This window comes from Balaenoptera physalus (assembly GCF_965194825.1).
Source record: "Balaenoptera physalus genome assembly, chromosome: X".
Classification (NCBI taxonomy): domain Eukaryota; kingdom Metazoa; phylum Chordata; class Mammalia; order Artiodactyla; family Balaenopteridae; genus Balaenoptera; species Balaenoptera physalus.
This window is the reverse complement of record NC_138903.1, coordinates 134,310,674-134,322,936: the sequence shown is the minus strand read 5'-3', so window position 1 is coordinate 134,322,936 and position 12,263 is coordinate 134,310,674. Positions and strand designations below refer to the sequence as shown.

At 39.3% G+C, this 12,263-nt stretch overlaps 1 protein-coding gene across 3 annotated transcripts in view; it reads right to left on the bottom strand.

Moving 5' to 3' along the window:
• Positions 1-11,595, bottom strand: part of LOC309653289 (phosphatidylinositol-binding clathrin assembly protein-like) — a gene marked incomplete at its 5' end in the record, with an annotated part of 31,580 nt that extends 19,985 nt beyond the window's left edge. For all 3 annotated transcript variants that reach the window (XM_082447875.1, XM_082447873.1, XM_082447874.1), the window contains 7 exons: positions 4,949-4,990; positions 5,714-5,820; positions 6,721-6,832; positions 6,953-7,046; positions 7,207-7,309; positions 8,221-8,296; positions 11,428-11,595. In XM_082447875.1, coding sequence (XP_082304001.1) covers positions 4,949-4,990; positions 5,714-5,820; positions 6,721-6,832; positions 6,953-7,046; positions 7,207-7,309; positions 8,221-8,296; positions 11,428-11,595 — 702 coding nt within the window. The remainder of the gene's footprint in view (positions 1-4,948; positions 4,991-5,713; positions 5,821-6,720; positions 6,833-6,952; positions 7,047-7,206; positions 7,310-8,220; positions 8,297-11,427) is intronic.
• Positions 11,596-12,263: the final 668 nt, after the last annotated feature.

Sequence of the window (12,263 nt, the reverse complement as noted above, 5' to 3'; positions counted from 1 at the left end):
ATATACATAAGTCCCCATATCTCTTCCCTCTTGCATCTCCCTCCCTCCCACCCTCCCTATCCCACCCCTCTAGGTGGTCACAAAGCACAGAGCTGATCTCCCTGTGCTATGCGGCTGCTTCCCACTAGCTATCTATTTTACGTTTGGTAGTGTATATATGTCCATGCCACTCTCTCACTTTGTCCCAGCTTACCCTTCCCCCTCCCCATATCCTCAAGTCCATTCTCTAGTAGGTCTGCAATTTACAAGCAGCTCATGCAGCTCAACATTAAAAAAACAAACAACCCAATCCAAAAATGGGCAGAAGACCTAAAGAGACATTTCTCCAAAGAAGATATACAGAGTGCCAACAAACACATGAAAGGATGCTCAACATCATTAATCATTAGAGAAATGCAAATGAAAACTACAATGAGACATCATCTCCCACCGGTCAGAATGGCCATCATCAAAAAATCTACAAACAATAAATGCTGGAGAGGGTGTGGAGAAAAGGGAACCCTCTTGCACTGTTGGTGGGAATGTAAATTGATACAGCCACTATGGAGAACAGTACGGACGTTCCTTAAAAAACTAAAAATAGAACTACCATACGACCCAGCAATCCCACTACTGGACATATACCCTGAGAAAACCATAATTCAAAAAGAGTCATGTACCAAAATGTACATTGCAGCACTATTTACAATAGCCGGGACATGGAAGCAACCGAAGTGTCCATCAACAGATGAATGGATAAAGAAGATGTGGCACATATATACAATGGAATATTACTCAGCCATAAAAAGGAACGAAACTGAGTTATTTGTCGTGAGGTAGATGGACCTAGAGACTGTCATACAGAGTGAAGTAAGTCAGAAAGAGAAAAACAAATACTGTATGCTAACACATATATATGGAATCTAAAAATAAAAATGGTCATGAAGAACCTAGGGGCAAGATGGGAATAAAGACGCAGTCCTTGAAAGATTTTTGAGAAGACATCAGACAGAAACTCTCTCCTTCTCTGCCACCAAACCCAAGATTTATTTGCATCTGCAACTACCTTCTCCTCCCAACCTCCTCTACCCTCTCACCTGAGGCCACTGCTGGATGCACCGTGTTCTGGATCCCAAATCCTCTCTATTTCCTCACCCCACATCATCACCCTCTCTCTCTTTACAGACTTCTCCCCATTCCTCCAGTCCCAACCAAGGCAGGTCTGCCATACCACAGTCAGGCACTGGGAAAGAGTAAAAGCCCTGACTCATGGGATGGGGAGATCCAGGGGGATGGCTGTGAAAGTCCTGAGTCTCCCTTGTTGGAGACGATATGGAGACCTTTACTCCACCCCCCTTCCTGCCATCCAGTTGCAACAGTAAAAATAAACAAGATCCTCCTAGGAAGATGGCAGCAATCAGTACCAATCTTAAAGATAAAAAGGATGCAGGGGTGATGGTCCCCACCCTATCTCCATATAATTCACCAGTATGGCCCCCAAACCAGTCAGGCCCTGGAGAGTGACATACTACAGCATAATCAATCAAGTAGTAACCCAACTGCAGCCACTATAGTTCCTTTGGTAGAGGTGGGTTAATGTAGTCTCAGGAACATGGTATGTGGCTAACAGTTCGGTCAATGTTCTGCTTTCCATTGCCATCTAAAGTGTGGATCAGTAAGAGTTTGTAGGCACATGGAATGGGCAATGCTATACATTTATACTCTGACCCAGGCTGTGTTAACTCTCTCAACCCATATGTCAGAATATGGTCAGAAGAAGTCTAGACCATCTGGTCACGCCTCATAAATTGCATTGATCCACTTCTGTTCATGATCTTCATGCTAAATGGATCAGATGAACAGGGAGGTGCCAGTACAATGGAGACCTTGGAAAATTATATGCACTCCAGATAGGAGGTAAACCCTACAAACATTCAGGAGCCTTCCATAACAGTAAAATTTTTAGGGTTTCAGTGGCCAGGGATCTACCAGAAAATCCCATTGAAAACAGAAGACAAATGGTTGCATCTTGCACATCTCATCCCAAAAAAGGAAACATGACTATTAGTAGGTCTCTTTGCATTCTGGATACCAAGGAAGACTGCTTTGGCCCATATTCCAAGTGACCTAAGGTGGCCTGCCATATTAGTTTGGGGCCCAGAGCAGGTCCAGGCTGGGCCAGCAACCCCTGCTGCTCAAGCCTTATGATACACCTGGGATGGGGTGCAGGCTGCCAGACCCTCGCTTCATCCTCACCTGCTGCACGGCCACCTCTGCCTCACATCACACCCACTGAGGAAGGAAAAGGCCTGAGTTCATTTGATTCTCACAACCCTGTTATGAGGTAGACAAGAGTAACACGCCCATTCTGCATTTGCGTAGACGAGGGACGGAGAATGGAAATGAGTTGCTTGAGATTACACACCTGAAAGGTAGGCAAGGTGGCCTCAAGCCTAAATTCATTATTCCCAATAGTCTCCTGTTTCCACCAATCAGTTCTGTCCATTTAAAAAGCATGCTGGGGCTTCCCTGGTGGCGCAGTGGTTGAGAATCTGCCTGCCAATGCAGGGGACGCGGGTTCGAGCCCTGGTCTGGGAGGATCCCACATACCACAGAGCGGCTGGGCCCATGAGCCACAATTACTGAGCCTGCACGTCTGGAGCCTGCGCTCCGCAACAGGAGAGGCCGCGATGGTGAGAGGTCTGCGCACCGCGATGAAGAGTGGTCCCCGCTTGCCGCAACTAGAGAAAGCCCTCGCGCAGAAAGGAAGACTCAACACAGCCATAAATAAATAAATAAATAAATAAAAGAACGTGAATTTCTTAAAAAAATAAAAATAAAAATAAAAAAATAAAAAGCATGCTGGCATATGGTCACCTTATCTTTGATAAAGGAGGCAAGAATATACAATGGAGAAAAGACAGCCTCTTCAGTAAGTGGTGCTGGGAAAACTGGACAGCTACATGTAAAAGAACAAAATTAGAACACTCCTTAACATCATACACAAAAATAAACTCAAAATGGATTAAAGACCTAAATGTAAGGCCAGACACTATCAAACTCTTAGAGGAAAACATAGGCAGAACACTCCATGACATACATCACAGCAAGATCCTTTTTGACCCACCTCCTAGAGAAATGGAAATAAAAACAAACAAATGGGACCTAATGAAACTTAAAAGCTTTTGCACAGCAAAGGAAACCATAAACATGATGAAAAGACAACCCTCATAATGGGAGAAAATATTTGCAAATGAAGCAACTGAGAAAGGATTGATCTCCAAAGTTTACAAGCAGCTCATGCAGCTCAATATCAAAAAAAACAAACAACCCAATCCAAAAATGGGCAGAAGACCTAAAGAGACATTTCTCCAAAGAAGATATACAGATTGCCAACAAACACATGAAAGGATGCTCAACATCACTAATTATTAGAGAAATGCAAATCAAAACTCACCTCACACCAGTTAGAATGGGCATTATCAGAAAATCTACAAACAACAAATGCTGGACAGGGTGTGGAGAAAAGGGAACCCTCTTGCACTGTTGGTGGGAATGTAAATTGATACAGCCACTATGTAGAACAGTATGGACGTTCCTTAAAAAACTAAAAATAGAACTACCATACAACCCAGCAATCCCACTGCTGGGCCTATACCCTGAGAAAACCATAATTCAAAAAGAGTCATGTACCAAAATGTTCATTGCAGCACTATTTACAATAGCCAGGACATGGAAGCAACCTAAATGCCCATCGACAGACGAATGGATAAAGAAGATGTGGCACATATATACAATGGAATATTACTCAGCCATAAAAAGAAATGAAATGGAGGTATTTGTAATGAGGTGGATGGAGTTAGAGTCTGTCATACAGAGTGAAGTAAGTCAGAAAGAGAAAAACAAATACAGTATGCTAACACATATATATAGAATCTAAAAAAAATAAAATAAAATAATTGCTCATGAAGAACCGAGGGGCAAGACGGGAATAACGACACAGACCTACTAGAGAATGGACTTGAGGACACGGGGAGGGGGAAGGGTAAGCTGGGACAAAGTGAGAGAGTGGTAGTGTATATATGGATATATATACACTACCAAATGTAAAATAGATAGCTAGTGGGAAGCAGTCGCATAGCACAGGGAGATCAGCTCTGTGCTTTGTGACCACCTAGAGGGGTGGGATAGGGAGGGTGGGAGGGAGGGAGATGCATGAGGGAAGAGATTTGGGGATATATGTATATGTATAACTGATTCACTTTGTTATAAAGCAGAAACTAACACACCATTGTAAAGCAATTATACTCCAATAAAAGTATTTTAAAAATAATAAAAACAAAATAAAAAGCATGCTGGAGTTGTTATACTATGAGTCGCCACTTAGCTCTCAGAGGGGAATGCTCTCTTTTATGAGACCTACAGCTCACAGACCTGTTCAGAAGACACAAGCCTATGTATATATAAGTATAAATATAAATGTTACTCTTGGGGAAATGAAAATACACATGTAAGTATATGGAAAATGATGGAGTCTCAGATGATGATTAATATAATAAACACAACATAAAAACAAAAAGTCACTTCAGGACTTCCTTGGTGGTGCAGTGGTTGAGAATCCGCCTGCCAATGCAGGGGACACGGGTTCGAGCCCTGGTCTGGGATGATCCCACATGCCGCGGAGCAACTAAGCCCGTGCACCACAACTACTGAGCCTGTGCTCTAGAGCCCGTGAGCCACAACTACTGAGCCCGTGCGCCATAACTACTGAAGCCCACGCATTAGAGCCAGTGCTCCACAACAAGAGAAGCCACCGCGATGAGAAGCCCACGCACCGCAACGTCAAGTAGCCCCTGCTTGCCGCAACTAGAGAAAGCACGCACGCAGCAACGAAGACCCAACGCAGCCAAAAATAAATAAATAAATAAAATTAAAAAGTCACTTAAACACAGATGAGAGATATACTGACCTGATTAAGATATGGAATGTCATTCTGGTCAATTCCAACTTGCTGAAATCACAAAAAAAGGAGAAAAAAGAAAACATTACAGCCAGGAGTGTTAACAAAGAAAAGTAAGTGTGAGACCAATTTGTACGCTAAAGAGAAAATACTCCAAGAGCATGAATGCCTTGCGGGGCTGGTTCACACCCTGATCAAGAAAAACATCAGGCTAACGTATACCTTGCACACTTAAGCATAAACTTATATTTGTTCTTAGGATAAAATTATAAAAGAAAGGACTCACCAGATGTTGAATCTTTGCTGTTTTGGGAAGAGCTAAGCTGCATTTTGGATATCATACAAATGTGTTCTAATTTTTCAAGTAGTCAGAATCAGCTACTGGGGCAAACATGCGGCTCACCTCATATATTTCCTTCTCTCACTGATCACAGACCTGTTCTACCTATTATCCGCTGCCTTAAAAGACTCATGTCATATATCTTTTGGCCTGGTTTTAGAGTTTTTTCTGGTGGGAAGGTAAGCTTGGTATCAGTTATCCTCATGGCCACAAACAGAAATCCTTCTAAGATTGTTTTTGACCACAAACGCATTGGAAGGTACATTTGAAGTACCTAATTCTAGCTTTTAGCTGTACTGTTTACAAAATAGTTTAAACTACCAATGTCTGTGTGTTTGTGTGGCATGGTGGTGGGGTAGAGGTATAGTTATACAGGATACTAAACTAATACAGAAAACAGCACAAAAGCCTCGTATACAAATAGATTTCTGTACCTCTGCAACTTTCAGGAACTGTGCCAATTTGGTCATTCTTTCAAGGAACCTGATGTAAATACCCAAACTTTCCTTGCATTGGTTCTTCCTCATGTCAAAATACTTGCCTAAAAATAGAAAAATAAATTACAACAAAGGAGCTAATATCGTAGCAATTCCAAGTTTCACTCCATTCTGATGATTCTGTGTTAAGTTGACTCTGGATATGATTTTAACTTGCTGAAAACAATTAGTTTTAATCCAGTTATTTTCTGCTTTAACAAGCAACAACACTGCTCGTATAAGTAGAATCAACAGATTTTTATAGAGGAACTACTGCATGCTGAACAGTGGTGCTGGTAATATGTATGGCATGTAATAGTGTACACATATAATTTAGATAGTTTAATTTCTACAACTTCTGGTCTGGAATCTTTTTGATTAACATCAAGCTCTGATGGTCTCTGACGGAAGGGGCTGTGTTTCCTACCTTTATAACTCTACAAATGTATTATACACTTCTTCAGTATGAGAAATATCTCAAATTCTCATCAACGAAGTTTGGAGAACACCTCCTATGAAATGAATCACTCATTAGGGCTAAATGATGACTGAAATTTCCTGAAAAGCCTAAGAAACATACGCTTGTATATGATCAAAACAATTAGTTATATTATAGGCTATATCTTAGGAAAGTCAGAACTGTATTATCTGACCTTGGTGGAGTGGGACTTAGTGTGTAATGTATAAATATGGCAACCCATGTTGATTTCCTGATAAGTTTCCCAGAAATAACAGTTAGCACTTATATACAAACTGAAAACTTCTGTGGCTGATTAGCCAATTATTTTTAACCAAAAAAAGGAATATGATGTCTCATTATTTAAAAATACGTATGACCCTGCAAGGATCTTCTATTTTGAATCTAAAACACATATGAGTCTAAATGTAGAGATAAAAGATTTTTACAAATAAATTATTTTTACCAGTTTATTTTTTTTTAAAGTAATGCCTATTCTTTAGCTTACCTAGCAGATTAAGGATCCCCTCATTATAGGCTGCAAAGAGGCGAAGAAAATCCTTAAAGAGGAGCATGAAAGCAGCATGTATTATACCATTAGTTATTTCGTCAGGATTTGCCTGGAAATTAAATAAAAGAGTAATCAATTACCACCACAATTTTTAAAAATTCCCTCTCCCACCTACAGGTAAACAATGCTGTTTACCAATATTTTTCCAAAGGATTTATAAAGCTCTTACATTAAAATAAAGAAGAGCATCAAACTGAGTTTGAATAACCGCAAGAGTGTTCAGCAGCTCCTTAGTGTTCATCGTTCTCATCACACCATCCGTCCTGTAAGAGAGAAAAAAATTCATAACAGCAATAATAATTGAGTGTGAGAAGCACTGTGACACTGGCATCTTGAAATAAAGCTGTGTTTTTGACAAACTACATATCAGAGCACATATGTATTTCAGTACTTCTTGCTTACAAACCAATGATATTTACCTACCCTCTCTTGGTTTTGGTGATGTCATATGCAATCAGTCTATATGTGAGTGACTTTTCATTCAAGTACCTGCTATATCGTCTGATGAAGGTTGACATAGTATAGCCTAAAAATGAAATATTTTCATTATTTCCAGTTTCACCAATGTTAACCATTTACCATATATGTGAATAAATGCAAAGACTTACCATTTTACATTCACCCATATAACTCAACAACATCTTTGAAGCACAAAGACTAGAATGGCTTATTAATCATCTAGTACAACATTCCTCAAACTTTCTGTTAAAGATTATTTTTTATTTCCTCAAAGTCTTGATATCACCTCATGATGTAGTATTGATGGTGACATTATTGAACAGGGGAAATAACTGAACTTTATTAGTTCCTTTCACATTTCCAAGGAAACTATTGTAAATTCTTAGCATTTTCCTGACACTCCCTATCCCATTGGTACCATCCCTCCCCCACCCTCCTTCCACTCAACAAATGACCTTGACCCTACTTCATAGACAAAATGGAGAGAGACAGGCCATGATAGAAACTCAGCTCCTCATTGAATTCATTTATTCAATTTATTTTTTCATTCAACAATTGTTCAGTGCTTCCTATGATCCGGGCACTGTCCTAGATGCTGGAGGTTCAGTAGTGAACAAAACAGACAAAAATCCATGCCTTCATAGATCTTACACTCTCAATGGTGATTCATAGACAAACAAAAGAAAAGAAAAACACGAGATGGTTAGTTGCTGAGAAGCGGAAAGAATAAAACTCAGGCAGAGAAAGGAGACTGACCCAGGAAAGCCTCACTGAGTAAAGGCCTGCATATTGTGTTATTCTCAGTAACTACTCAAATATGTGTTGTATGAATGAATTTAGAAATTATTTTCCATCATAAAATGTACACCACATCACATTGTTCATAATTCAGAACGATTTTTTTTTTAACCACGGATGGTTTTCAGAACATTTCCCTCCTTGCCACAGAGAAATATTTCCATCAAAGAATCAGCTTACCTTCTGTGACACTTTTATCCAGGAAGTTGTATAAAGTGAACAAAGAGTTTCTAGATGCAAGATGTTGGATGAATCGCTATGAAACAAATGTGCCAAATTCTAAAATTAGTTTCTGTCCACAAAGAGAGTTCCCTCATGATTTTGTCATTGTGAATGCATACTTAACATAATTCTATCATACAGCTTCTATCTATTTCAGGAGCATTGGTTAAGGCGAGCACCATCACACCCTGTGCTAGCCAACTGAAGGATATGCAATGCTGCCTAGTCTGTTTATATACCCACTAAATAAACGAGGGGTTAAACATTAAAGCTAATGTGAATACACACTTTTCACCCATGACTTTCTATCTAGTCACTTCTCCCTTTTTGAATTTTGAGGAATTTGAAATACAGTTGACCCTTGAACAACTCGGGGGTTAGGGGTGCCAACCCACCATGCAGTCGAAAATCCACATATAATTTATAGTCAGCTCTCTGTAGATGCTGTACCTCTGTAACCATGATTCCACGTCCACGATTCAACCAACCACAGATAGTGTAGTGCTATAGTATTTACTATGGAAAAAAGCCACATACAAGTGACCCGTGCAGTTCAAACCCATGATGTTCAAGGGTCAACTGTAATTATAGAATTATTTTAATAATTAATGTTAAATTATTTAATAATTTAATTAATAGAAAAATAAAAACAATAATCTGGTACATCTGTGTACCCCACTACCCATAAATGACAACTACTAACTTTTGGACGTATCTACTTCAAGTCTATTTTTAAAATAAGAGGAATAAAGTCTTACACGTAAAGTTAAAAGTGCCCTTTGCCCCATCCCCTAGTTCAATTTCCTTCTCCTACCTGGAAGTAACCATTATCATAATTTTAATGTGTTACCTTTACAGCCTATTTTCTTTATAGTTTCATATATATTTGTTCCATGGACAAATATTAACTGTGAATTTTAAAAATTTATATAAATGATATTGGACTCTACTAGCATTGTTTTTGAGATCTAGCCTTGTTGGTATACATCCTATTAGTATTTCATTGTATAAACACTTCATTTTAGTTATCTGTTGCCCACTGATGGAAATTCAGGTGATTTCCAACTTTTAATTATTATAAACATGCTATGAGAAGTGTATTTGCTGGGTCACTGGGCATTTTCAATTTTATTAAACATGTCTCAAGGCACTCCTCTCCAATCCTTCACCCAGCATCAGATACAGAAGTACACAGAGTTGTTCATAGTATTCCTTTATCATCCTCTTAATACCCATGGAATCTGTTGTGATGTTACTTCTCTCATTCCTGATATGGTAATGTATGGATGGCATCCACAGGGTATGCGAGTTCCCATTTCCTCAGGGTCCCAGCTCTTGATACTGTCACACATTTTATTTTATTTTATAAATTTATTTATTTTATTTTATTTATTTTTGGCTCTTGGGTCTCCGTTGCTATGCGCAGGCTTTCTCTAGTCGTGGCGAGCAGGGGCTACTCTTTGTTCCGGTGTGCGGGCTTCTCATTGCAGTGGCTTCTCTTTGTTGTGGAGCACGGGCTCTAGGCACGCGAGCTTCAGCAGTTGTGGTGCATGGGCTCAGCAGTTGTGGCACACGGACTCTAGAGCGCAGGCTCAGTAGTTGTGGCGCACGGGCTTAGTTGCTCCGTGGCATGTGGGATCTTCCCGGACCAGGGCTCGAGCCCGTGTCCCCTGAATTGGCAGGCGGATTCTTAACCACTGTGCCACTAGGGAAGCCCTGTCACACATTTTAAATTGTGCTTATCTGAGTATGTTTTCAGATGGTTATCAGCCACTCTGGTTTCCTTTTCTATGTACTGTCTGTTCATTTCTTTTGTTCATTATTCCAGTGTACTGCTTTTTTCTTACTAATAATGTAGTCCGAATATCAATCTTTTGTCTGTAGTATATGTGCTGCAAACATCTTACTGCAACTTTATGGTGTCTTCCCTACTCAAATGTCATAAGCATATTCTCCTACATTTTCTTCAATTTTAAAATTTAGATTTTTGCATTTATAGATATTTCATTCATGTGGAATTTATTTTTTATATGGAGTAATATAAAGATCTCATTCTATTTTTTTCCATAGGGATGTTATTTGTACCAAAAGGCTTTATTTTAAATTGCATACTTTCCCCCACGTTTTTAGTGCCAGCAAGCTCCCATATAAGTACAGTTCTACTTCTGACCTATTACACTCCCTTTATATATATATGTTTATTTTTACCAATACCATACTGTGTAATTACTGTTGCTTCTTAATAAGTTTCAAAACTCAATCAATTTCTAAATCTTAATTTTTTTAATGCAAAGCTTACTGAGACAAAAGTTAATTTAAAGTAGGAAATAGGGCTTCCCTGGTGGCGCAGTGGTTGAGAGTCTGCCTGCCGATGCAGGGAACACGGGTTCGAGCCCTGGTCTGGGAGGATCCCACATGCCACGGAGCAACTAGGCCCATGAGCCACAACTACTGAGCCTGCGCTCTACAGCCCGTGCTCCGCAACAAGAGAGGCCACGATAGTGAGAGGCCCGCACACCGTGATGAAGAGTGGCCCCCGCTCTCCGCAACTAGAGAAAGCCCTCGCACAGAGACGAGGACCCAACACAGCCAAAAATAAATAAATAAATAAATAAAATAAATTAAAGTAGAAAATAATAAGTAATTGAATGTTGTAGAACATTTCAGTTGTTCTGTAAAACACAAAGAGTGTGTGTGGGGAGAGGTCTTGTGGTGATGCTGTAGTAACTCTGCTTTACTTTACTTGGTAAAGTAAAGCAGTTATGCAGCAATACGTTTTTGAGGGTTTTCTCTTTTTTTGGTCTAAATCATCTAAAGAATTGAGAGAAATAGCCACTCTATTATCCACTTTATTATCCAGTGGTTAAAATAATATACTTTAAATACTGATTGCAAAGATATATTCATAAGTAAAAATGGAAAAATTTGTTTTTTAATATCTACCGCTACATACTTCCCCCACTTGTCACTAATGAAAGCAAAAGCAAGAGGTAGGATAAAAACCGATAACCATCTTTAAAATAAAATAGAGAGCATCATTATTCTCCATTTTAAAAAAATGTAGTAAGCCCTTGACAAACTAAGCATATTCAGCAACTGTGTACTGACAGTCCTTTGTAATAAAAGCAAGGAAATGACTACCCTTTGAATAGATGCCATGCTCACCTCATTTCCATGCACCATAAGGTGATGCACAGTAATCAGGGCTTTGAACACCACCACCCAGCTGCTGCTCCTAGTTTTCTCAGAAAGAATATCAGCCAGATGTTCAACACTCCTATTTGTTCCATTTATGTATTGGATTAGATCTAAATTAGAGACAGTGACAAGCATTAAAATATAGACTGAGAAATAACTTTCAAAACCAAAATTGGTAACTTTAACTTAAATACAGATGCAATCAAATCTCAGAGAAGTGACAAAGGGAAAAATCCAAAACATTTTCTTCATTACGAGTACTACAATTTGTACTGACATGTTACATGATATTTAATGCCCGTCTATCCTATTGTTCTGTATACTTGATGAGGGTTGGGATTGTGTCCATTTTGGTCACCACTGTCTCCCGAAGACCCAGCACAGTAGCTGGCACATAACAAATTATGGTAAATACTTCTTAAATGAATGAATAAGACTCAAGAAGGTAAGTAATATGCCCAAGGTCATACAGGTAATTAAGTGGAAGGGCTGGGATTTGAAATCAGGTTTGTTTGACCCTGAAAACCAAGGTATTAACCATCATGTCATTCTGCCTCTCTCAAGAAAAGTGTCATTCTATGAAGATTCAGTCAGGAGTTTTCCTTGTGGTGTCTCCCAATGTCTGACCCTTTGGTTTGCATCTTTTAATTCCTTATTGCTTCTTCTTCTTGAGTCCACTTCCTCATAGCCTTGTACCTGGTTTATTGCAACAGCTTCTGATTTCCTGCCTCAAGTTTATAACCATTAATCAATTGACTTTATACAGCCCCTCAAAACCTAAGTTTCATTGTTTCGTTTTTCCT